The sequence below is a fragment of the Malaya genurostris genome, chromosome 3, assembly GCF_030247185.1.
Source record: "Malaya genurostris strain Urasoe2022 chromosome 3, Malgen_1.1, whole genome shotgun sequence".
Taxonomy (NCBI): domain Eukaryota; kingdom Metazoa; phylum Arthropoda; class Insecta; order Diptera; family Culicidae; genus Malaya; species Malaya genurostris.
Genome location: NC_080572.1, coordinates 210,562,316 through 210,589,535, shown reverse-complemented (window position 1 = coordinate 210,589,535; position 27,220 = coordinate 210,562,316). Strand labels below are relative to the sequence as shown.

At 38.1% G+C, this 27,220-nt stretch overlaps 1 protein-coding gene across 2 annotated transcripts in view; it reads left to right on the top strand.

Moving 5' to 3' along the window:
- LOC131434895 (catalase) overlaps positions 1 to 15,539 on the top strand; it is a 43,920-nt gene extending 28,381 nt beyond the window's left edge. For both annotated transcript variants that reach the window (XM_058602141.1, XM_058602140.1), the window contains exon 2: positions 13,823 to 15,539. In XM_058602141.1, coding sequence (XP_058458124.1) covers positions 13,823 to 15,286 — 1,464 coding nt within the window. In that variant the 3' untranslated portion in view covers positions 15,287 to 15,539. The remainder of the gene's footprint in view (positions 1 to 13,822) is intronic.
- Positions 15,540 to 27,220: the final 11,681 nt, after the last annotated feature.

The following is a 27,220-nucleotide window of genomic DNA, read 5'->3' as shown; positions in this document are numbered from 1 at the left end:
TATGTAATTATCGACGGTAACCACGTAAATAAGATTGGATCTTATCGCACGGTTCAGTGTAGTGTGAGTTTGCGAGTTTTTGTTCCATCGAACGAATCGTCATTTGATTGCTAACGATATTTTTGTGCTGGATAGAAAGTACATATCATGAATACGGCAGTCGTCAATATGCGTTCTTTGTAATGAATTATTAATTTATAACAAAAAACCACTTCACTTGAGTGTTTGCAGCCCAGTATGTGTGAAGGTTTCCTACCATTGCCATTGTCGGTCGGTGTGCAGGAGGATCCCTTTTCCGTTCAAACGTTTAATTATTCAATTACACATACATGGTTTAACACTGAACTTGGACAGGAAAAAAATTTGCTAACTCATCGGGTGTTGTACACTGGGATATTCCATTAGTAACAATTTGGATCAGAAGTGCACTATTGCTCATAGTAGACAGTGATGCAATGCATTCTCCAAGCAAGTAATCTTCATTGGAACCATCCCGGATTCCAGACAAAGCACATTCAATTAGAAGAAATACTAATGGGGGCTCATTAGCAAATAACTTGAATCTATTCGCTAAAAATATTAGAATTACGTAATCATCCATTACATGTTCCTGTCACTAGTCGTTGATAAATGAGTTGAGTTCCACTTTTTTCACAATGAGGTGTGACCTCACACAGTCACACAGGGCTTATCAGCAATCTTTAATGCTATCATTCTATTCTTGTTACCTTCCTAACTAAACCTAGCGTGACCAGGGACTATCTATGCTAATCGATTCCCAATAACGTTCTAAAAAGATACAAATCTGCTTGGCACACTATACTTTCAATAGTGCCCCCGGGGGGTAGTGTTACAATTTATCGAATCATTGACTCATTCGGTCTGCTGCCCTCGCTGGTCGGGTCACGAATTAACGACGCAAGTATGCATTTGGCGTCTTGGGATGTATGTGTTTTATAGAGCAGTGGATTGTCTTCGAAATTTAATCCGAAGAGAAAGTTAGCAAAATTCGGTTTTTACGTAACGGACAAATCCGTGGTACAATTGGTTCCATGATCATGTGAGCTGGTATAATGTCAACGAATATAAACACTAAAATGGCATTCTTCAGGGCATGCTACACTTTTATCTTATTTTGCATGTAGATGATCACAAATTTGAGAAGAGATTGAAGTTTTTTTCAGAGGGGCAATTCCAGAAATTACCTGTAGAAAAGATGGCTAAATCAAAATCGACTCTTTCCAATTTGAATGAAACTTTGCACTTTTTTTGTAGAATGGCAAACCAATTGTTTTGCACGTATGGAGAGACGCAGTTGTAGGAAATCGATTGGGCATTCTAATGAAAAAACATGCTTAATCCATCTAGCAGTGAGGTGATACCTTTTTTTTTATCAATCCTTCTGTGTTTTTGCATGAATATTCTTCGGTGTTTCAGTTTTCATGACGTTATTTTAAAGACCGTCGTTTTAAGCGACAATTTGAGATTTTATTCACTCATTATTCTATCTAAAAGTGGGACAATCGATTAAACATTCCATGATATATCGAAGTAAGTTCCACTTTAGAGTTTAGGGTAATTTAAGGTACTTTTCCAGAGTCGGTATTCAGTAACCCAAACCGATTCGTATGGCCATATGACGAATAAATAGCAATAGTTTTGAGTCCAACTTTAAAGCTTTTCGGGATTGTCATCTTCTATATCATATAATTCATTATCCTGTAATTCCAGAATCGGAAGTCAGAATTGAATAAAATTTTGTATGGGACTATAAGATTATTTTAATTTGAATTTTTGTTTCTGAAATACGATTTGGCTTTTTTTGAGAAAACGATTGAGCTTTGAGAAATGATTCGATACTGGAACCGGAATTCGAAATTCGGTGTAGTCGAAGTCAGACAAATTCACCTGAGTAGCTGTATAATTTACATTGGTTTCAAAATGTTTGAAAATCAATATAGACATATTTGAGGAATCGTAGTGCGAATTAAATTTCTGGGTGCCTTTCGAAACGAAAAATGAATACAACCAAAAATGAAATAAGTTTATTTATTTCGACTATCCAAATCTGCTAATCCGATAAACCTGATTAATTTATGTGAAATCGACATTTTTATACTAATCACCTAATTTTTATACTAATACTGTATCCGAAATCGGAAGTTGGATCTGACTGAAACAAGATGTTTTATAGAATCTTAAAACTTTTCATTTGAATCTCAGATGATTCTTAGATTTCATTTGAATCTTAGATCGGATCAGCCATCTACGCGAAAACTGAGTTACACAGTTTTTTCGTCTTACATATCATCCTGTAATTCCGGAACCAGAGGTCGGAACCAAACATAATTCAGGAACCTTGTTTGGGAGTATACCACTTTTCATATGAATCTGAATTTGTAGAAAACTGTTGAGTCATCTCCGAAAAAAATTTAGTGAAATTATTTGTCACACACGCATTTGCTGATGTCGACGAACTGATTCGAATAGTATATGGCTGTTATGTTCTTCCAGCACTTATTGCTGTAAATAGTTTAAATCAACATATTTATGGAATTGCTTCCAACTCGAAAATTCTGCCATCATCTGGTTTACATAAGGCATATTCGAACGATTATGTTGCCAAAAACGAACTGTGCTAAAATCGGTCCAAGGCAAAATATTATGCTGTATACAGTCTTTTGGGTACTTAGAAACAAATGTATGTAACAGTATAAAAAAATGTGTTTTATGTTGCTCTCAAGCATTTCTTTGCCAGACAGCGCTCAAAACTTCTACTGCTGGAATAGGGGAAGAAGTCGCTTACACAAAAATTTCGATATCTCCGTTAGAAATGGACGGATTTTAACAATCTATGGCTTGTTGGATAGGTATTACCGTGCGGAATCTAAGTCTGAAAATATATTCTGTTTTCAAGGTCAATTGTGACAGATACTGCCAAAAAACTGAAAATTTTGACATAAAACTTCGTATAACTCAAAAAGTAAACATCCGATCTCAAAACCATTCAATAGCGTTCAGGGTGACGGAGAGACCTTTCATTTGCGACTAGCTTGATCAAAATCGGTCCAGCCATTTCTGAGATCTCGACCTGTGTTGACAACACACAACTTCTTGTCGCTTCTGTTTTCGACGCGGCGGGGTGCCGTTCTTTGAACGCACACACTTCTGAACGGAGTTGCTTCACTGTTTTTACCATCACGATTAGAGTTCGACTGATAGAGCTGTCAAATTTTGTCTGCTGACTCATGGGTTACTATGATTGATGCTCCATGGATAGTTTCGTCAGTGCGGGTGAAGGTGAACTCATGGAAAATCGACAACTTTTGTTCATTTTTTTATATGCAAACGTTATTTTCATTATAAAAAAATGTTTTTCTTATCCTCAAATGTACATCTATAGATACTCAAAAAGAGATGTTCCTGCCTTCTCCGGTTTCTGTACAGTAAAATAATGAAATTTTGCCATATTTTCTACCGTGTCATGGAGTGCTCCCCTTAAGGCACATAACGTTAGTCTTACGATGTCGAGGGAAAGGATTACCAAATCTTACCGCAGCTACAAATAGCTTGCTAGGCCATAGCTTTCTAACTAAATATTTTGCCTTGAACTGATGTATATGAACTGGCCCTTGTCGCACCGTATAATACCGCCACAGTAAAGATTTGTAATCGAATTTCACGTAGGGTTCGTCGTTCATGATTTTACATGTTCGAATTGCCAGCAATTATCGCATCGTACAACTTACACACTCTGGGTCTTCGATCGATGCTTTTTGTTTGGGACTACGTTTCGGCTGCTTCTGTTTCCTATATATGAGCAGATTCAAACAATCTTCAGCACGAAAAATAGTCGACTTCGAAGTACAAACTTTTTTGACCCGAGCCCGCACTGAATGCCTTTAGTATACGTTTATTCGAACAAGGTTTAGCTTAGATGTTAGCATCACCTTCCTAATCGCTCTTCGCACTCTTCTGCTTTCTTAGTCACTCCTTCCATTTTTGATATTATTTTCAGAGACAGTCCGTGTTCTGTGCACAATTTTACGACGTTGTTCTGCTGAAAAGTGGATGGACAGATTCTCAATTATTGCGCTATGGCAGCTATTTTCGTCCTTACCTTCACGAACAATCTTTACTATTATATCTAACGTGTGATTTTTTTTATCATGACTCTGGTTCATCCTTTTTTTTCAAATAATCTCTGAAAACAACTACAAGGATCAGTCCCATGGGGTGTTCGAGCTGTGGAGTGGAGTAAGGCAACCAATATTTTAAATTATCAATATGTAACAAGTTCAATTAGTTGTCACAATATTTCTGTATTAATGTTCAATAGCGCGAACGCGACATTTAATCGATTCTTTTTTTTATATCGTTTCTTTTTACCCCGGCTTTAACTATTTTGGTCGTTCACCGGGGTAAATCGATTCTAATTCACCAAACAAAACTTTTAGATTTCGTGAAAATATTCGAAAAACATCGATCACGCGATACAGTTTTCCATGATTTATATTTGTTTTACCAGATGTGTCAGGAGAAATACTTGTCGATTGTAAGCATCAGGTTCAAGATACTTTATTCAAGGCAGATGCCTTCGAAAACTACGTTTTTATCTTTCCACCAACTCACGAATATCACGTCGAAAGAACTGTTTAAATTCGTGAAGTGATTTTTCCACTTTTTCATAGCCACTGAAGTGCTGTACAGCAAGTGTGAGAGACATCGATGCAAACAAATGATAATCGGAAGGTGTCAAGTCTAGGGAGTATGGCGTGTAGGGCAAATCTGAGTTCAGATTTCCATCAGAAATGATGTTTTGACCGCATTCGCTGTCCCAAATTAGCCTCATACCGTTCCAGCACACTTTTCCAATAATTGTATATAGCTAAATCAAGCAAAAATTGGGGTTTTTATAGTGCTACACTTAAAATTACGTTTCTGAAAACATTTAGCTCAGTGAATTTCACAATTGAAGTTCAGTAGATTTCATAATTGATGTGGCCTGTTTTGACGAACTTTTTACTTCGTTTTGCACAGGTGGAGATAATTGCCAAATAATTTGTCTAATATTTATCTAATCAAATTTATCTATTCCGATTTAAAACTCCTTTCGTGGATTTTTTTTGGAACACTGCACGGAATTTCACGCTCTTAATTGATAACTCATAGAAACGTGGTTTTTGAGGTACAGTATTTTCAGCAAAGTTGCTCAGAATGGCAGTCGCCATCTTTTGGCAAATTTTATTTATGTGATTAATCCCCCAAAAATAGAGGAAAATACTATTTTTGCTCAGGGCCAACATAGGGGCTAAGTTACTTTGACAAAGTTGTACAAAAAGTCATTTCAAACAAATTTGCTGAAGGTACTATTCCCGTAACTTAAGTGTATTTCATGATATAATGTATTTTCTGAAAAAGGTGTCCTAAAACAAGGTTCTAAGGGCAAATGGCAGTTTCTCTTTGTTTACATTCATATTCATTTATTACGGATTATTCCTGTATTTTTCGATAGTTTCTTCTTTAGAGATTTAACGATGATAGTTTTAGATATTATTTTTTGCAAATAGAGAAAGTGAACAAAAAGAATCTGTCATTTTCACTAATTCATCGAAACGCGTTTTTGACGCGGTCTTCAGATTGCTTCGATGCCATTGTCAAAACTGAAGAGCGAACGTCAGAATCAAATTGAAGCATTATTCCACACGCACACACATAAGATTTTAAAATGAGGGGTGTGCAGATTTTTAATGTACGATGAAGAAATACATCAAATTAAAGTTAACCAATTTTTAATCGTTACGATCCTTTACATAAATCATGTGTTTTGCACATTACATTTAAGTGAAAAACCACATGCTCGGTTCTTGAGAAAAGTGAACAAGTAAATTTCTTATATAATTATTTTCAAACTTCAAAATGGTTGACATCTTGCTTGCAGACTAGGACATTTCGTATTCTTTGTTGGAAGTTTCTAGACGTAAGTACAGTTTCAAAACTCGCGCAATACTTAGAATTCAAATTTTGTTTTATGTTATGGTTTGAGAATAGTCTGGTGAGTGGTGATTAGCAGATCGTGATCAAGAAGTGTTCGGCTTCCATGAGGTCAACTGCAAACATCGGCCTCAAGTCATTTTTATTGTGTAAATAAACTAATGTTCCATTTCACATTAACTTTAATTGAAATCCATTTGCGGTGAACTTATGCATCATTCCATTTCATTGTTATATGAAGGAATTCACTCAAATTTTTTTTTGTTAATACATGTTTAAAAAACACAGTTCTCTGTTAAATAAAAATTATGGTATATGGACAACATGATAAATTTCATTTGTCTACCTAATAGAAGCATTGTAGTTTCGATTAGCAGTCTTTATAAAATAGAAAATCACATTATTTATTGGAGTTGTAAAGGCGAAACAAAATGTACACATAACCGCTTGTGAGGAATTCTGGCAACCGTCAAAACCGTTACATTCCGGCTGTTGTCAAAATTGTCCAGGCGAAATTACGTCATTATCTCGCCGTACGTGTCTTGTTTATTTCTCTCTTCCTTCTTTTTTCTTTGTTTTTTATTCGACTTCATTTGATATTCTCCAATCCCGCATGTACATACAAAAAACGAATCTTGAGACGAGGTATATGAGATTGAAATGTTGGGTATGTTTGGTAGTAAAAAAGCAATGTTATTGACAATAACATTTTCCAAAATTAGTACATATGAAAGGCATAACTTATTGCCTTTCACATGAACTTTTTATTGAAAAAATAAAACCAAGACGCTAAAAATGTAGAACCGATTCAAAACGGTTCTACTAATCTTGTATGGCAAGAATCCGACAGGAACAGAACCGTTAATAACTGCTAGGCGAAATTCTCTGTCGGAAACGATTGGTGCATTGTTGCCAGACTTTCTGGAAGAATTCCGGCAAAAATGGCTGGCAGACATAACCAGTCGTCTTGGGGGAAATCTGCCCGCCGCGTACAAGTGGGTACGACTTGTCACAGTTGAAGGTGGCGAAATGGAAGCTCATACCCGCTTGTGAAGAATTCTGGCAACCGGCAGAAACCTGGCTGCATTCCGGCTGTTGTCGAGATCGCCCAGGCGAAATTGCGCCATTCTCACGCCGGACGTGTCTTGCTAATTCGCTCTTCCATCTTTTTTTTGTTCGAACTGTATTTGATATTCTTCAATATCACATCAATTCCACATATCATGTTTGGTAGTGAGAAAGCTATGTTATTACCCTTCATTGATACATCTCATGGAAAACAAAACCAAGGGCGCAAATAATGTAGATCCAATTCAAAACGGCTCTGTCAGTAATGTATGGAAAGAATCCATCGGTTGTCCACCGTTCCCGCCGTTTGGGGGAAAATCTGCCCTCTACGTGCGAGTGGCTCCGACCGATCATGCCCGCTTGTGAAAAATTCTGGCAGCCGGCAGAAGCCTGCCAAGATTCCGGCTACTATTAAAGTTTGATTTTATCTTCAACATGAAAGGTAAACAAGGTGATTATGTCTTTCATTGGATGATTTCATAATTCATCTTTTCCTGAAACTTTCTTGAAAATATACTTATCTAAAAAGGCAATCAAAGCTTCTAATAGTGCATATAATCCAACAAAGTGAGTTATTTTTACACATTTTCTAGCAAATTCTAAAGCGTTTTGATTTGTTCAATTAAAACTAGTTCCAGTTCCCAAGAAAACCGGTATATGTAGCACGCTTGACTGCAAAAAGAAAAACAAAATCGGTGGACGACAGAATAACAATCAATCACTTTTCTCTGTGGACCGAACCTGTCGCCCAATCACAGCTCCATTTGTCAACGAATTTTACTATCCTGTCAAATATTGTTTAATGATCAGTTTGCTTTTTGGAGCTTGTTTCATGTTTTCAATTTAAATATGCTGGACAGTGTATTCCGTTCCTCTTGGATATTTCTTCATTGCTCCTTTTGCACATATGTTTAAAGTTCAATCGTTAAACAATTATCATGTGATCATTACTACATTGCTACATTTCAATCTGATGAACGATGGAAAACGAATATTGCTTATGATGTGAAGTCACAAAAATAGTGCAGAATACAATTAAAACGTTAATAACGGGTTACTTGTTTCAATGTACATCTTATATTTCTACGTAAAGCAATGGATATTCTTGGAAGTTAGGTTAGCTTTGATAAAGAATGTTAGAAGAAGACATTTGTCAAACTAGAATGTGTGTAGAATTACTGCATATTTCTTTTTCAAGTTTATACAGAATTTAAAAATTATTCACTCAAGAGTCCACCTTAGCGCATGCGGAACAATTATGTAGTTTGGAAGAAGGCAATTGCCGTTTTTCCAGGCACTCCTGCACATAAATTTTCTGAATCAGGGTCATTTCGCCGAAAGAGTCATGTCGCCGAGTGCCATTTCGCCAAAAAGCAAAGTCTTGGCATTACATTCCCTTTTGTGGAATTTGGCCTTTCTGTTCCAACAGACTTCGCATCCGACTAATACCGTTTTCGCTTTTGAACCAACACGCGGGCGACTCTGACTCCGAGTAAAACGAACACGTGGTACACACCCTAAACAACAACTCATAGAAAAAAGAAAAAATAAATAAACTCGCATAGATATCGTGATGCGACCCGAGAAAATTTTCAAAGCGAAACTACGTGATTGGAGTCCGATCTAGAGCGACTCCAGGTTCCTTAAACAAACATCTCAAAAGTTGTTTGGGCGACTCTGAGCCAGCTCTCGGGCTGCTCTGATAAATAAAGGAAAACGGTATAAGAATCCTTCCAGGTCGGGACTCAAACATACGACCACTGGCTTGTAAGACCAGCGCCCTATGCATTGAACCGCCAACCCGGGCTGATTTTTTCATATCGTCGAAAGGGTCAAATACAGACAAATGAAACATGATATTGCCTACGACCGTTTTTAACTACAATTGTACTTTTTAAATTAAAAATAATCGATAAATTCATTTTCCCGATTTTATTCCAGGCAAACTTTTCGCTTGATTAAGTTTTTTAATCTGATTCATTGAGAACGGAACTTGTTGAATTTATAAACTACTAAGAATCAATATTTTCCGTCAACTGATTGCAAATCAAAAAATGTCTAATGCGGCTTCGCCACATCGTTTTTGCTCGTGTGCTGTCCGATCTCGCTGCCGTTTCGGTTATGTGGTTGCGTCACATCAATTTTCTAGTCAATATAAAACCAACAAAATATGTTTCATGAATTTTTGACGAAATGTCGCTTTCGGTGAAATTACCTTATCGTCGAAATGACACAGTCGGCGAAACGGCTTTCGGCGTAATGACCGGCTCCCAATTTTCTGATGGAAGGCCCCGGTCGCGATGTAAATGTCACTCTTCAAGCCACAGGATCAGATGGCTTGCCACACGAGATATATTTGTAATGATCAGTTTCCGCATATTATTTATATCCAGAAAGCTTCTAAAAGTCATCTTCACGTGCAGCTCCCGTGATCGTAGTCTGGTTGACTTGTTCTACTTATCACCACGATTTATAGTCACCGATTTCTTGTAAATAAATAACCTGGACAGTTTTTAATTCCATGCATGATTGTAGACAACACTTCCACTGCTTGTGACATCTTAGAACTTGAAACAGCTAACCACACTTTCCGGGAGTTTTGTGTAGAGATGGGCAATTCGTTCGCGAACGGCTCAAAAGAACTAGTTCTTTTGAAAGAATGAATGACCAATAGTTCTTTTTTTGAGAACGGTAGTTCTTTAGTTCAAAGTCGTGGACCTTTTTTTTGCTCGCTAAATCTTTTTCGAGACTCCGAAGCGAACGGTGTCTCGGTTATTGTCATTCGCGAAACAAGAGAACGAACGAACGGCTCTCGAGAACTAGTTCTTTTTATCGAACTCTGTAACACTGAACGGTTGTTTGAAATGAACTGTTTTGCCCATCTCTAGTTTTGTGGTCTCCAACTATTGGTTTTCCCCCCAATCCAGTCTTCCTGGCTATCGACTTACGTTCTCCGAACACTTTTATAACAAGTAACAATTTCGCCAACTTGGCGTGGAAGCAGTTCAGTTTTTCGCAAAGTACGAGCAAAATTTTGATGTGCTTGAAGAGAAGATTTAAAAATTTTAAAATCAAACCTTATCTGCCCATACTCGCATATCAGTCCCATATCGATTTTCGCCAATTTTGAGTTAGCTTGAGGAATGAAATCTATCCTCAACATACTCTCAGAAATTGCAATAAAAGTTGAGGGTTTGTTCAGTAAAATGTGAAAAAAATATCGACTCATGTCTGTCCCATATGCTAAAGTACCCGTCCCATTCAGTGTAAATTTCCATAATTTCATTTGTTGCAATATTGGAATAGCAAAGATGTATTACAGATATTTCATGTAATAATATCATGATTTAGCATTAGGTAGCACAAAAAATTAAAAAACTCGGAAATGAACTTTTGATCGTCTTTTTCTCGACATGCCGATTTTCCATATGGGACTGATAGGGCAGTTATGCACAATGCTAAACACGCAATTCTGAAATAGGGGTTATTCAGATTTTATTTAAATTGTCGATGAATCAAGTTGAAATTGACCAATGTTTTATCGTAACATTCTTTAGTTCTCGAGGTTAGAACTGGAACCTCCATCATAAGCATGTTCAATGATAATATCACCAAGATACTTATTTGTATGTATGTTTGTGTGCACATTGCTACGATGAAATTTTCGTGAAGATGCTTGAAATAAGTTCGACCATTTAAGTCTCGTTTGAAAGCTACTATTGGATTATTGATCAAATTCGAATGGCAAATAACGAATACTTCCGGATTCTAAAATATAATCGTATAAGTGACGTACCCGACAGACCACCCTTTTTATCTGTTCACCTAACTGTTTCAAAGACAAGCTTAAGCGTGTTTGAAAACCAATATCAGGTATTAGAAAAATTTTAGAAGACTCATGAAGAGTTCCGGTCCCTATCAGTATCGTATAAGTGGCATAACCGATAAACCGCGTGTTTTCGATTCGCTTAATTCTCTCGAAAGGTGGCAGAACTGATTTCGATTAACTTAGGTTTATTCGAAAGACACTACTTTTGCATTGATCAAGTTGGAAGGATGTTGGTGGACACTTCCGCTTTCGGATATAAAGGGTTTTAAGAGCTTGAGAACTTTTTTAAACAATAAAACGCATAAAATTTGCAAAATCTCATCGGTTCTTTATTTTAAACGTTAGATTGGTACATGACATTTACTTTTTGAAGATAATTTCATTTAAATGTTGACCGCGGCTGCGTCTTAGGTGGTCCATTCGGAAAGTCCAATTTTGGGCAACTTTTTCGAGCATTTCGGCCGGAATAGCCCGAATTTCTTCGGAAATGTTGTCTTCCAAAGCTGGAATAGTTACTGGCTTATTTCTGTAGACTTTAGACTTGACGTAGCCCCACAAAAAATAGTCTAAAGGCGTCAAATCGCATGATCTTGGTGGCCAACTTACCGGTCCATTTCTTGAGATGAATTGTTCTCCGAAGTTTTCCCTCAAAATGGCCATAGAATCGCGAGCTGTGTGGCATGTAGCGCCATCTTGTTGAAACCACATGTCAACCAAGTTCAGTTCTTCCATTTTTGGCAACAAAAAGTTTGTTAGCATCGAACGATAGCGATCGCCATTCACTGTAACGTTGCGTCCAACAGCATCTTTGAAAAAATACGGTCCAATGATTCCACCAGCGTACAAACCACACCAAACAGTGCATTTTTCGGGATGCATGGGCAGTTCTTGAACGGCTTCTGGTTGCTCTTCACTCCAAATGCGGCAATTTTGCTTATTTACGTAGCCATTCAACCAGAAATGAGCCTCATCGCTGAACAAAATTTGTCGATAAAAAAGCGGATTTTCCGAATGGACCACCTAAGACGCAGCCGCGGTCAACATTTAAATGAAATTATCTTCAAAAAGTAAATGTCATGTACCAATCTAACGTTTAAAATAAAGAACCGATGAGATTTTGCAAATTTTATGCGTTTTATTGTTTAAAAAAGTTCTCAAGCTCTTAAAAAATCACCCTTTATAATTTCATAGGTGACGTAACCGACAACGCGCATTTTCGTCTATTAGTGCAATTTCCTAGATGAAAGCACAGCCGATTTAGACAATCTTAGGCTCATTTGGAAGCTACTGTGGTCTCACATAAAGCTTATATAGATCAAGGTGGATAACACTTTTTGGGATCTAACATCCAAAAAATTGCTTCATCGAAAACAATCGCGATATTTTTCTTCATCCCAAGCCTCACAGAACTGATGAATATGACAAACAAAAAGCATACAATAATTCCACGCATCTGCAATAGCCGTTAACCTGCTACTTCAGAATCTGCAAAAGCAGAAACCGGTTGATATTGCTATATATTGCATATGAAGAGAGACAAAATAAAAAAATACAACGTCGCGCCTACCTCCTAATAATGTTTAAAAGGAGAGTAGGTAGTATTGAGTTTTCAGACTTTTGATATATTTAATGTGGCTTACATCGGAAAGCTGAGGCAGTTCGATCTCACGATTGATATTTCCTTCATTTTACTAGCAAAAAAAATGGATCGAACGTTTTAATTTAGTTTTCTTTTCTTTTCAAAACATTCATTTTTACACAATATTCGCGTTAAAATGTGTCAAATTGATCATGCTCCATAATTAATACCTGCTAACATGGTAACTCCAATAGCCCCAGTTCCCCTCAGTACCAGACACAGACCGGATTTTTCGAACCGGCACTATTAAAGTCTGCTCGAGGCAACAGTGAAAATAGCATTCCCAAACTGGTTGTGCACTGTCCGGCGAGATGAACCAGTTTTATGTTTTGTTTGCGAATCGGTATTTCAGTGCTGATCGCATCGTAAATTTGAATGGCCGCAGACGAAGGAACGAAGTCTTGTCAGCACAAATTCTTCTGAAGTATTGAATGTACAAATTGGGTAAAAGATTTCTTTTATTTTCATATAGAAAAGTTCGGAAATCTGAGCAAAATGTTGATTCCGTTCACCATAATGGATGAACTTTTTTTATCCTATGGTTTGTAATAATCAGTTTTTGAATGCAATATTCAACGTATTGTGCTTATGTAAAATATGTTCTACATATATGAAACTTGTTTAGTTCATCATTGCTATCTTTAGGAACCGTATCGTATATAAAATTGAGATGTTTGTCACTACTCAACCATCCGTTATATACCTAATTTCGGTAGAATTTATAGCCAATTTAATACTTGGAGTTCTTGAAAGATCTCTTCCGCTGCGCTGAGATCAACGAAAGTGAAGAGATCCGACAATTAACGCAGTGTGTTAAACAAAATTCAAAGGGCAAGTCCAGGGAAGCAAATCGATTATATTTCACGCAGCCTACCTGGATTCGACTCACAACCATGCATATAAGGATAGAATTATTTTCAGATCACAAAAATGACATGACAGTAATCGATCATGACCGACAGCATGCTGTGGATTACCTATCTAGCATACGTGTATAATTTCTGGTAAAACTGACCTTTCCCCTCGAAATTTTCAAGACAAATTCTTGGATGCTCGTAATTCTTTGTGTTCCGTACTGTTTAAATGCGTAGAAGTAGTAAGCATTTGACGTTCAGATCAACTTCACCATCTTACTGAAAACATCTACTAGAATATGATAACCTGAACCTTTTCCACCCTGAAATCGAGAAGTAACACAGACCATAAAAACCCATCACATCATAATCACTATCTGTACCTTCGAATATCACACTTGACTTAACAACGCATTTCCCTTTCTGGTCCTTTTCTAGGAGAAATCCGTCTCAGTCACCAGCAATGGCGCTCCGGTAGGAACCAAGACTGCCACCGCAACGGTCGGTGAGCGTGGCCCAGTGGTGCTGCAGGATGTGCATTTTCTGGACGAGTTGGCCCACTTTGACCGGGAACGCATTCCGGAACGTGTGGTACATGCCAAGGGAGCCGGTGCTTTCGGTTACTTCGAGGTAACGCATGACATCACCAAGTACACGTCGGCCAAGGTTTTCGAAAAAGTAGGCAAAAAGACGCCCCTGGCCGTGCGCTTCTCAACCGTCGGAGGTGAAAGCGGATCAGCGGACACCGCTCGTGATCCCCGTGGTTTTGCTGTAAAATTCTACACCGATGATGGTGTGTGGGATTTGGTCGGAAATAATACACCGATTTTCTTTATTCGTGATCCCATACTGTTCCCAAGCTTCATTCACACCCAGAAGCGTAATCCTGCTACCCATCTGAAGGATGCCGATATGTTTTGGGATTTCATCTCGCTCCGGCCAGAGTCGACCCATCAAGTTATGTTCCTATTCGCCGACCGTGGTATTCCCGATGGCTACCGATTCATGAACGGTTACGGATCACACACTTTCAAATTGATCAACGCCGATGGCAAGCCTGTGTACTGCAAATTCCATTTCAAGTGCGATCAGGGCATCAAGAACCTGGAGGCCAGTAAAGCTGATGAACTTGCTGGAGCTGATCCTGACTACAGTATCCGTGATTTGTACAATGCTATTGCTAAGGGTAAATTCCCCAGCTGGACTCTCAAAATTCAGGTTATGACTTTTGAACAGGCGGAAAAGCATCCGTTCAATCCATTTGATGTAACTAAAGTCTGGCCTCAAAGTGATTTCCCGCTTATCCCTGTTGGTCGTATGGTGCTGGATCGCAATCCGAAGAACTATTTCGCTGAGGTTGAACAGATTGCCTTTGCCCCGTCTCATTTGGTTCCCGGTATTGAACCATCCCCCGATAAGATGCTCCAAGGACGTCTGTTTTCTTACGCAGATACCCATCGTCATCGTCTCGGTGCCAACTACATTCAGTTGCCGGTAAACTGTCCGTACCGTGTTAAAACTACCAACTATCAACGTGACGGTCCAATGAATTCTACCGACAATCAAGGAGGTGCTCCCAATTACTATCCCAACTCTTTCAGTGGTCCAGAACCGTGTCCGCTTGCTCGTAAGCTTCAGAATAGCTCGTTCAAGGTGTCCGGTGATGTCAACCGTTACGAAACTGGAGAAAGCGAAGACAACTTCACCCAACCAGGCATTTTCTATCGCAACGTATTGGACGAAGCTGCTCGTAAGCGCATGATTACCAACATCGTAAATCACTTGAGCAACGCTTCATCGTTCATACAAGAACGAACAGTCAAGAATTTCACCCAGGTTGACAGCGATTTCGGTCGCCGTTTGACTGAAGGTTTGAAACTACGCCGCACCGCTAACCTTTAATGTGGAAAAATGTTTTGATAAATGGATTGCAATTACGCCTTATAAATCACACACATACAAATTTTATTTTTCAAATGATTATTATTTTATATTGTCTTTGCACACACGAAGGAGAGTATAGGGTTAAGAGATCATATTACGGGCGTTGATTGTTTTAATGGTTCTACAATCCGATTACAATTTTTACTTTGCTAGCTGTTATCAATCTTTGGGATAATATTTGATTCCAATAAAGGTTAACGATTTCCTAAAATGCTGTTCATAACATATATCACAATGTCCTACTAGCACTAAGCTATTGCGAAACTTAATTTAAGGAACAGAGTCAGTTAATTGTCGAATTAAGTAAAAGCAAAAATGATGACAGATCATTTAATCATACCACTTATTATGCTAGAACACGATACATTTTTCAATCTAATACCCAAATTATTCATGATTCTGTTTTTCTATTGGAAGTCAATACTTTTAGCCTTTCTCTATAGAAAGGTAATAGAATTGCTGGAAATATGGACTTTCGAACGATTTGTTCTTACAGCGCAATTTTCTCGAAAGTAATTGAAATGTTTCCCGCAAACTTAGACTCATTTGAAAGTTACTATCGGACCATTGATATAATAATACAAGTGACGTAACCGACAAAACACGTAGTTCTTCACCGCTCCATTTTCTCAAAGATGGTTGAAACGATTTCAACAAGCTTAGACTCGTTTGAAAGCAATTATTGATTTGAGAATCAAGTTTGAAGATCAAATGGCTGTCACTTCCGCTTCAGAAGATATAATGGTATAAGTGGCGAAAGCAACTAAACCCCCTTTTTTAACGCTCAATTTCATCAGAGATGGCTGAGCCGATTTTAAAACGTTTAGGCTCATTTGAAAGCTACACGCAGAGAAATGGAGCGGATTTTAAGTATTGGTTCGTTTGTGAGCTGTTATTGAGCCAAGGATCAAGCTCGAATTTTTTCCAAAGATTTCAATCAAATCGAAAGTTTGTGGTTTTGACTTTAGAGTTATGCGAAGGGTTAAGCTTCAAATATAAAAGAATATTAAAATGAACGTAAATCAAAATAAAAATGTAATCAAATTTTATTGTTACAAACATACAAACATGAATGATATTAACAAACAAAAGCGTAATTGAAAAAAAACTAATGTTAAATAAATATTAATTTCATCCTTTCAGTGATTGTAAATTTAAAGTACTACAAATATTAACTTTATCTATAATTCGTTCATTTCAAACTACATTTACTGGAAAATAGTTTGTCAAAAAATGGACAGGAACGCACAACTTAAATATTTGTTATCAAAATATTGATAGAAACAAACTAGAACGTTTGTCACTATTTCAATAAAATAAATAATATTGTGAATCTCAAACTTGTTTGGTTTTACATTTTTTTCTTCTGTGTGGAAGAGGTAAAACTGATACGATTCATTTGAACAATAAACTTTTTTGTAGCATAAATAAAAATAGTCATTTTTTTCTTGACATAAAAATAAGCAGAATTGAATCAACATAGGTATCACCAATAAGATCAACTGAACTTTTGTTGATCTATATATATAAAAATGGATGTAAGTTTGTATGTTTGTAACGCGATAACTTCGGAACTACTGAACGGATTGCCACCAAACTTAGCACAAGTACTTCTTGTATTCCAGAGATGGTTTAAGGAGTATATTTATATGGGAGAGAGCGTAGCAAGTGTCATAAACAAAGGGGGGTCATGGAAAAATTCATATAACTTGACAAGAATCGATGCGTTTTGAAGACCGTAGAACCATTTTGCATACTTTAGATATGACTATATGGGGGGTGGATGTAGCAAGTTTCGAAACTACTGAACGGATTGCCATCAAACTTGGCACAGATACTTCTTGCTCTTCTGAGATGGTCATAAGGATATTTTAATGGGGGAGGGAGCATAGTAAATGTTCTTAACAGGGGGAGGTCATGAAAAAAATTGTCTAATTTGACGAGAATCGATACTTTTGTAAGACCATAGAAACATTTTGCATATATTAGATATGATTATATGGGGGGTGTAATATCTGTAATGGCATAACTTCGGAATCTCTGAACGGATTGATATCAAACTTGGCACATGTACTTCTTGTTCTTCAGAGATGGTCATAAGCGTATTTTTATGGGGGAGAGAGCATAGCAAGTGTCATAATCAAGGAGGCATCATGAAAAAATTCATATAACTTGATGAAAACCGATATTTTTTGAAGATCTTAGAAACATTTTGCATATCGTAGATATAATTTAATGGGGGATGGATGCAGCAAGTGCCTTTAAAAAGAGGGGTGTAATGTTTGTAATTGCATAACTTCAAAACTACTTAACGGATTGCTATCAAACCTGGTACATGTACTTCTTGCTCTTCAGAGATGGTTATAAGAATATTTCCATGGGGGGAGGGAGCGTGGGAAGTGTCCTTAACAAAGGTGGTCATTAAAAATATTATCTAATTTGACGAGAATCGGAACTTTTTGAAAACACTTTTTGCACAACTTAGATAAGATTATAAGGATATTCTGTGGGGAGAGGATGTAGTAAGTGCATCTAAAAAAGGAGTGTAATGTTTGTAACGGCATAACTCCGGAACTATTGCACGAATTGCTATAAAATTTGGTACAGTTATTTCTTGCTCTTCAGAAATAGTCATAAAGGTATTATTATAGGGGGGGAAGCGTAGCAAGTATCATTAACAGGAGGGGCCATGAAAAAAAATTCAAAAATTTGACAAGAATCGATAATTTTTTAAGATCATGCAAACATTTTCCATACCTTAGATATGATAGATATGGGGAGTGGATGTAGCAAGTGCATTCAAAAAGAGGGATGAAACGGCATAGCTCCGACACTACTGAACGGATTGCTATCACACTTGGCATAGCTGCTTTTTGCTCTTCAGAGATAGTTGTAAGGGTATTTTTATGGGGGAGAGAGCGTAGCAACTATCCTTAACAGGGGTCATAAAAAAATTCATTTAATTTGACGATAATCGATACTTTTTGAAGACCACAGATACTTTTTGCGCAACTTAGGGTATTCGTGTGGGATGGATGTAGTACGTCTCTCTAAAAAGGAGATGTAATGTTTGTAACGGCGCAACTCCGGAACTACTGAACGGATTGCTATCAAATTTGGCACAAAGAAGCTCTTCAGAAATGATCATTAGGACATTTTCAGGGGGGAAAGTATGTAGGAAGTGTCCTTAACATGGGGGGAGAGGGTCAATGACGAAATTTGATGAGAATCGACATTTAGACTAGAAGGAACGTGAGTGTATTCAAGTCTCAGTATAACTACAAAACAACTAAACGAATCGCCACCAAGTTTGGCACATGTACCAAAGGTGGGAATCGATATTTTTTGAAAAGCACAGATACTATCTACACTACTCAGGGTAATCATGAAGGAGATCTGTAGTAAGTTCACTGACAAAAAGGAAGTTATATAAAAATAGATTATAAGGATATTTTAATGGTGAGAGAGTGAAGTAAATGCCCCGAACATGGAAAGTGAAAGAGAAAATTGATCGGGTTTTACGAAAAATTGGTACTTCTTTACGAGTACAATATATTTCTAGCAACTAAGTGAGGTTCACAAAAATGTTCACGAGAGTGAGGGAGAATAAGTATTCTCAACATTGATCTGAATTGACGAAATCATACAATCAATGTGCATTTTATTATGTAAATTGAAAAAACTGTCGACTCAAGGTAATGGAAATAAGTTTACAACCAGATTTGTATTAACTGGATCATTATTCCATAAGTTTTCCTCCCCGATAAACGGCCAAAATGGTTAAAACCTTGGTAAAATGAATTATATAAAAAGGTCATTCTATAGTACGAATGCAGTTATGATGTTAAACAACCTTTCGTTATAAAATAATCATTATCAGATGGAAAATTTTGAACCATTCATGATGTCATAAATGAACCATTCATGATGTCATAAAATTTTTATAAAGAGGAGGGAGTAGCAAGTGATTATATCCATGGAAGCCAAAGGCATTGTAGATCGATTGTGACGAGGAAGTACGGAAGTACGTTACAAGCACATATACACATGAAACTCGGAGGTTACTAAGAAGGTATTTATAGAGAGAAAGGTGTTCTAAATGTTTCTAACAAAAGGGTTCAAATATAAAACTGACCCAGTTTGTCGAGAATACCATGAAAATTCTGATTATTGTGAGATCTGAGATGGGACACTGATCATTCGCAATCTGAACATGAACGGAGTATTGTTCAATCGAGTTGCCGTCTAAGTTATGTTTCACTACAAGAGTATTTCACTAAGCAGGACAACTTCGAGAATTTTTTTTGGCCTTCCCTTCACGAAACATTTCCGAGCAACGCCGAGTAATTCAGATAGTAAGTGATAATTTCAACAATAAAATCAACTAGAAGAATTTTTTTTCGTTAGACTAGACCAAAATTTTGCTTTGAATCAAACAGAGTTGATGTCGAAGGGAGAAATTTGTTTGAAATAATCAAATTCTAGCTTGAAGTTGTCATAAACCAAAATCATAACCTGGAAAAATATGCATCAGTTTTCGTACCAAGTCGCGCAGAAGTGGAGCTAAACCGGACTCGTTATGGGATAAATTAGATTATAAGGCTTCACACTAAAATTACGAACGAGTTAAGTGCCAAATCTCAAGATATCTTAATTTCAACCTTTTGTGAGACTAACGTCTCAACCCTTAGGTAAATGACGTCTGTCTATCACATAAAATCGCGCTTACAAAGTCAAACCATGGATCGAAATAATTGCTGGTTTGTAAGATATTTAGGCTGTCCGGTTTAACCCCAAGTCCGGTCTAGTGTCTGGTCTTCCTAATTTTCTATTATTTTTTTGAGAGGAGAACTCCCCACAAGACATTAGAAAGTCATTTTAAAGCGTGACAGCACACACAGCGAAGGTGATCAAAACATCATTTTCGAACTCAGATGGGATCTTTTGTCCCATCCACCATACTCTTCAGACTTGACCCCTTCCGACTGTCATTTGTTTTCATCGATGTCTCACGCACTCACTGAGCAAGGCTTCACTAGCTGTGAAGAAGTGAAAAAATGGTTTCACAACTGACTCGTTTTAAAAGATAAACAGTTCTTTAGACGGAAATGTATGGTATTTGTGAGTTGGCGGAAAGACGTAAAGTATGCATAGCTTTTGAAGGCAACTACTTCGAATGAAGCGGTTCAATGCATAGGGCGCTGTCTTACAAGCCAGTTGTCGTATGTTCCAGCCCCGACCTGGAAGGATTCTTAATGTCAGTAGGATTGTAGTATCAGGTGTACAACTTTGCTTCCACCGTTTTCCGATAGATGGCTGTACCGGCTGAGGCTGATCAAAATACATAGATGATAATGCCTTTGAAGTAAGTGTGTACAGTACCTAACGAATTGTCATCGCCGTTTCAGTAACAGTTGTTCTTGTTTTCGTATTATTCACGCTCGAAAATGTCTGTTTATGTGCCCAATTCTCGCCATTTGCGGGAAGTTTTACTTTTATGTTATAATTCGAAAAAAATGCAGCTGAAGCGCATCGAATGCTCTCAGAAACTTACGGTGATGCTGCTCTAAGTAAAAGAACGTGTCGGAAGTGGTTTCAACGTTTTAAAAATGGTGATTTCGATGTCGAAGACAAACATGGTGGTGGAAGAGAAAAAACCTTCAAAGATGAACAACTAGCATTGCTTGATGAAGATTCGTGCCAAACCCAAAAGAGCTTGCCTATTCGTTAGTAGTGAGTCAGCAAGCTATTTCAAAACGTCTCTAGGCCCTGGGCATAATTCAGAGAGAAGGAAACTGGGTGCCGTACGAGTTGAAGCCGAGGGACATCGAGTGTATGTGAGCAACTGCTTCAAAGACAAAATCGTAAGGGGTTTTTACATCGAATCGTAACTGGTGATGAAAAGTGGGTTCGATACGATAATCCTAAACGCAGAAAATCATGGGGAATGCCCGGGCATACTACTTCGTCGGAGGCAAAACCGAATATTCACGGCCCCAAGGTTATGATTTGTATTTGGTGGGATCAGATCGGTGTGATTTACTACGAGCTCTTAAAACCGGGTAAAACCATCACAGGAGATCGCTACCGAACGCAACTGATGCGCCTCAGTCGCGCACTAAAAGAAAAGCGACCACAATATCAAGAGCGACATGACAAAGTCATCCTCCAACACGCCAATGCTCGGCCTCACGTCGCAAAAGTGGTTAAAAAGTACCTGGAAACGCTGAAATAGGAAGTCTTACCCCACACGCCGTATTCCTCAGATGTCGCCCCTTCTGACTTCCGCCTATTCCGTTCGGTGGCACACGGCCTGGCAGATCAACATTTTCAATCCTTCGAAGAGTAGAAAAAATGGATTGCCTCATGGATAGTGTCAAAAGAGGACTCCTGTTGTCGCTAACAACTGACAATACTTTGAATAATACATCTGAAAGCACTTTTTCGCAATAAAGCTTTTAATTTTGAAAAAAAGGGCGGAAGCAAAGTTGTACACCTGATACTAGCCATAAAATGATGCTGTACGATATGAGTCGGCTGCCGAATCTGTTAAAACAGGAAGGTCGAATTACACAAAATGAATGTAATGCCAAGATTTTTCTTTACTTCGAATAAAGTATCATGAATCTATTACTGATTATAATCATTTACCCATCCAAAAAAGCCAGAATTATAATATGACACACCGAGTAAAAGAAGCGAATTCTCGAAAACTGGTAAGCACATTCTTCTGATTAGCAGATTTTGTGTAGTGATTGCCAACAAACTCACCTCCCCAAAATTGGTTTCAGAAACAGTGCTAAAAACTCAAAAAATGGAACCTACTCATCACCCTTTAATTCCGGAATCGGGAGTCGGATTCGAATACAAAACAAGCCTGTGGAACCGTGTTGTATACGTTGTGCTGTAAGGACTTGTAAGCACTATACCAGAATCACCAAGAGATCCGTTTTAGTGTGGAATCAGGAATCCATACGGTAACACGAGGAAGAAGAGGTAGATGACGAAGATGAAAGACAAATCACAACGACAAGCACCTCTTTATCGATACACATCGAGAAGATAGCGGCCCTACAAATATGGATTCATTTGAGTTAACGGAAACGCTAACGAGAGCCTGTGACGCAACGATATCGAGGAGACTGGAGTCAATATGTAGCCGGCGAGCAGCTTACTGGTGGGAAGGAAATATTATCAGTATTCGTGTTACTGGTCTTCAAACCAGAAGAAACGTTCAAAGAAAAATATCTGAAACGGTTGAGGAAGAAACTAGAACATACAACAACTGGCCTGTAAGACAAGCGCTAGAAGCATTGAACCGTTAGTGATAATTGGAGATAAGCAAATCTCCAATAACGAGCTGTCATCGGTGGCGGAAGGTCTGAAGATAAATAAAGCTCCTGGTCCTGATGAACTTCATAATGACGCTTAGAAAACCGTGATAAGGTGCTTCCGGACGTATTCAGGATTGGGATACAGAAATGTCTGGAAGACGGCTACTTCCGGGAAAGTTGAAGATTCAGAAACTGGTGCTACTGCCTAAACCAGGAAAACTACCGAGGGATCCAACAACATTCTGGCCAATATGTCTGCTAAAGACATTGTACAAACTCTTGGACAGGTTAATGTTAGCCACGGAGAGCGAGAGCGTGTTGTTGAAAAAGCACCTTCGGACATCGGAAAGGCATGTCGACGGTGGATGCAATCAGGCTAGTAGTGGTAATCGATTCTGCGTTGTAGTAACAATTGACTTCAAGAAATTTTTTAACAGTGTCAGTTGAGAGCCCAACGTCACAGCGCTTGACAGAAATTCTAAGGCTGAAGCTATTTCCAGAACAGTTAAACTGCGGTTGGTTCACCACAAAACAGAAGTGAGGCTGGACAGCAACTGTAGAACGTTTTGGTGAGTGACAATTTGCGTCGGAGGCGTGCAGTTTCTGTGGCATCTAGGAGCGGTTATCGTCGACCAGTTGACGTTCAATACCCACTACTCCTAGAAAAGGATAGTTGAAATTATCAATACACTAGCAAAGATCATGCAAAACTTAGATGACTCAGAAGACAACAATAGGCGTCTTCTGACTAGCTAATACTGGGGAACATAACTAAACAACCGTAAATTCCACATTCCCTTTAAACATCTACGTTCTTGCTGCTTAAAAGAGTACGCGGAACTTTGAAGTACAGAAAAGATCCAACGTGAACTCTCCCGCTCCTAAAAAAAATACGTAGTTATTTTTTACAGCTGTTAAGTTGACATAACAAGTTCCACGTTAATTTTCTCGCTGCACAGAAGCGAAACAATGTATTCTAGAAGCTGCTTAGAAGTTTGATCGCTTGCGTAGGGTAAACTTTCAAGTGTGGATAATGAAAACCGAGCTGCTATTCATGATCTTTGTAAGATTCTTAAGCCAAATCAATCTCTTTTATCCAAACTTTTGGTTAGTTGGAAAACGAAGCGTAACCATATGACGAAAGCAAACACATGTATTTGGTTTTACTTGGATTGCTGAAACAAAGTCTATTTTACTAACACAAAAGTGTTATGTTTGCTCCACCTGTTTCTACCTCAATGATTTCCACCTGTATCACCCTGATAGAGGACATCAATGTTACCGGTAGAGAGGAATCAGACATGTAAGAAAGACGATAGTACTAGACTCTATGGTCAGAGCTGCAGCGAAAATGGTAAAGGAATCAACGAACAAGTGTCGCTTGGGTAGAACTTTTTTCATCGGGGAACTCTTTGTCGGTATACAGGGTCCGCCATGTAACTTTTTTTTTAAACATGCAATAAAACACAAACGGTTCATCCGATTTCAAAATTTATTTTTTCATATTAAAGTACAATCCTTCCGGTTAATTGTGGAATATAATTTAATCCAAATGGCTGCCTCGGCTGGCCTTGCAGTACGCCATACGGTCGGTCCAGTTTTTTAGTACATTTTCGATTGTATGCAGCTTTATTTCAGCTATGGTTGCACGAATGTTTTCCTTTAAGGCTTGAATTGTCTCTGGCTTGTCTACATAACACTTAGCTTTGACAGCCCTCCAAAGATAATAGTCTAACGGCGTCAAATCACAGCTCCGAGGCGGCCAAACGACATCCGAATTTCTACTGATAATTCGATCTTCGAAGACTGTGCGCAGAAGATCGATCGTAGCATTGGCTGTGTGGCACGGAGCGCCGTCTTGTTGGAACCAAATGGTGTCCGAGTCTTCCTCTTCAAGTAACGGAAAGAACCAATTGCTAATCATGGCGCGGTAGCGCTCGCCATTGACCGTGGCGGCGGCTCCTGCCTCATTTTCGAAGAAAAATGGCCCAATGATGCCGCCAGATCAAAATCCGCACCAAACCGTCACTCTCTGAGGATGCATCGGTTTCTCCATGATAACGTCCGTGTTTTCCGTCCCCCAGATGCGACAATTTTGCTTATTAACATAACCACCGAGATGAAAATGTGCCTCATCCGAGAAGATGATTTTTTGGCACACATTCCGCAAACTTACCATTATTTTCAAAGTAAAACTGCACTATTTTCACGCGTTCCTCAAGCGTATACACAACCATTTTCGTTCAGCGGAAGGATAAAACTAAGTTTCTGTCAAATCAGAAGTGACATTAAGGTTACCAATGTCGAAATAACCGCTAGTTCAAAAAAAGTTAGATGACGGACCCTGTAGTGTAGCGACGTAGCACCGACTAAAATTGTTGAGGCGCCATTGAATTGAAAGCCATTCTCCAACCAGAATCGCTTGACCAATCCGGACGTGTATCGGAGGCATTTTTTTCATAGGGTTATTCACCGTTGGTGTGGACTTGATCCTCCACCACGCACATCCCATCTTTAGTCGTCGGGTAGCCAGCGAACTAGAAGCCATGCTCCACAGGAATCGCCGGACTGTCTTCGGCATCCAACTGGTCGAACCCTAAAAGAGAATACAAAGAAGTCTTGCCTGAGCACAGCATCCCCCAAAGTATTGGGCATCGCTTAGTTCCGATCGGATCGAGGTAAGTAAACGGTTTTTTCCAGTGGGTAAGACTTGTCAGTCTTACACTCTGATTCATAATTGCGGTAGGTGTGCGAATTGCATTCAAATTCCTACAAGACAAAGAGCGGAACCGTTCGCGGAGTTGATGTTTCATGAATAATTGTATTTATTATTTTTGATATTTTTCCGCTGAAATTTGCCACAACTGCTGATGGGAACCCGGGTTGGCGATTCAATGCTTAGGGCGCTGATCTTACAATCCAGTGGTCGTAATACTAGCCATGCAACCCGATTCTGCCGCTATGAATCGGCTGCAAAGTCTGTCGATGCAGAAAGGTCAAATTCCACAAAAGAAATGTAAAGCCAAGACTTTGCTTTGCTTTGCTGATGCCCAGCAATTACTCTAACTCTTTTGCACTGGGATTAGAAAATAGAACCGAAGAATAAACATTATTTTTTGTGACATGTTAAAAAGGGTTTATCGTTCTAGATATACTTTTTACTTGCTAGTACCGGTTATCAACTATTGTACCCCTTAACTATACAATAAAAACTTAATATGACCATCAAGTGAAACAATAGAACCTATTTCCCAATTCAGCGGTTGATAGGAAAAACAATTTTTCCTAACTGAGCAATGAATACAAATGTTTGATAAACACTGTTAGAATTTCGCTAGGCTTAAAACCTAATACGAAACAGCTAGAGCTGGAAAAGAAATGTGTCTTTACTAGATGAATGATTTAAGTTTAACCATTACTTTTGCTTATAATTCCAGAATTTACAACGATTTCTTATATCACCAGTATAGAGAACAGAAATCCATAAACCGATTTCAATGAGTCGCTTACGGGCTCTTGCGTTTGAGCTTGCATACAACGGAAATTCAAGCGTGTGCGCAACGGTGTTATTTCAGCTGTTTTTTCAAAGAACGGTCAATGTTAGATTGACAGCAAATGGAGAAAATCATCGATGAATGTTTCGACTTTGGTTTCAAATCGTGTTTAGAAATTATCGTATATTCTCAGATCAATTTATGATTAGTCGATGAATTGTTAGTTTATATTCAAAAGGCATGCAAATGTTACCACTTTCCTTCTATAACCTCTGAATAAATCAACATAAAAAGAGTTTCGCCCTTTTTCGATTTGTTTACTTTTATGCTTCCTGTGCACTCAGGCAAAAAATATATGGAATTTCATAATGATTTCGTATGGTTTTTAGCCACAAGAATATTGTATGCGAATCATAAGATTGCCTTATGAAGTCACGAAAATTTGAATTCCAATAAAACGCCTTATGAAATTCATACGAAATTTTTAGGAACATTGTGCGAAATTTCTATGACAAACATAACTTCTCTCATATACTGTGGAATTCATAAGTTGTTCGTATGAAAACTATAATAGTGATAGATGAGATGTATACTGCAGAGGTATATTTTTCATATTAATCTTCTGAAATGATGATTTTAGTGATTTTTGATGCATCATAAGATTTGCCTTATGATTTTCACTACTCAATTTGCCTGAGTGTGTGAATTTTAAAGATACGCCCTTTTGCATTTTTCATGAAATTTGCTGGTTTTAGCGACTAAGACAAATCTGCGAGTAATTTTATTGTCTCCTTTACTATTTCCAGTAGTAAAAGGTTCGGAAACCTTCTAAAATATACCTATAAAATAAATAGTTTCGCCCTTCCTTACTAGCAATTGAAGTATCGTCATGTTTGTTGGCATGGAACACTGAGGGCGAAATTTGCGTAAACAAATGGAATGACAGTTTCGCCCTTTATAGTTCTTTGTATTACTAAGATTGAGATTTTTGTAGAATACGATTTTTAAGCATTTTTTGTTAGGAGAGAGAAACTCGATTTGTTTACTTTTGTAAGATTCGTCCT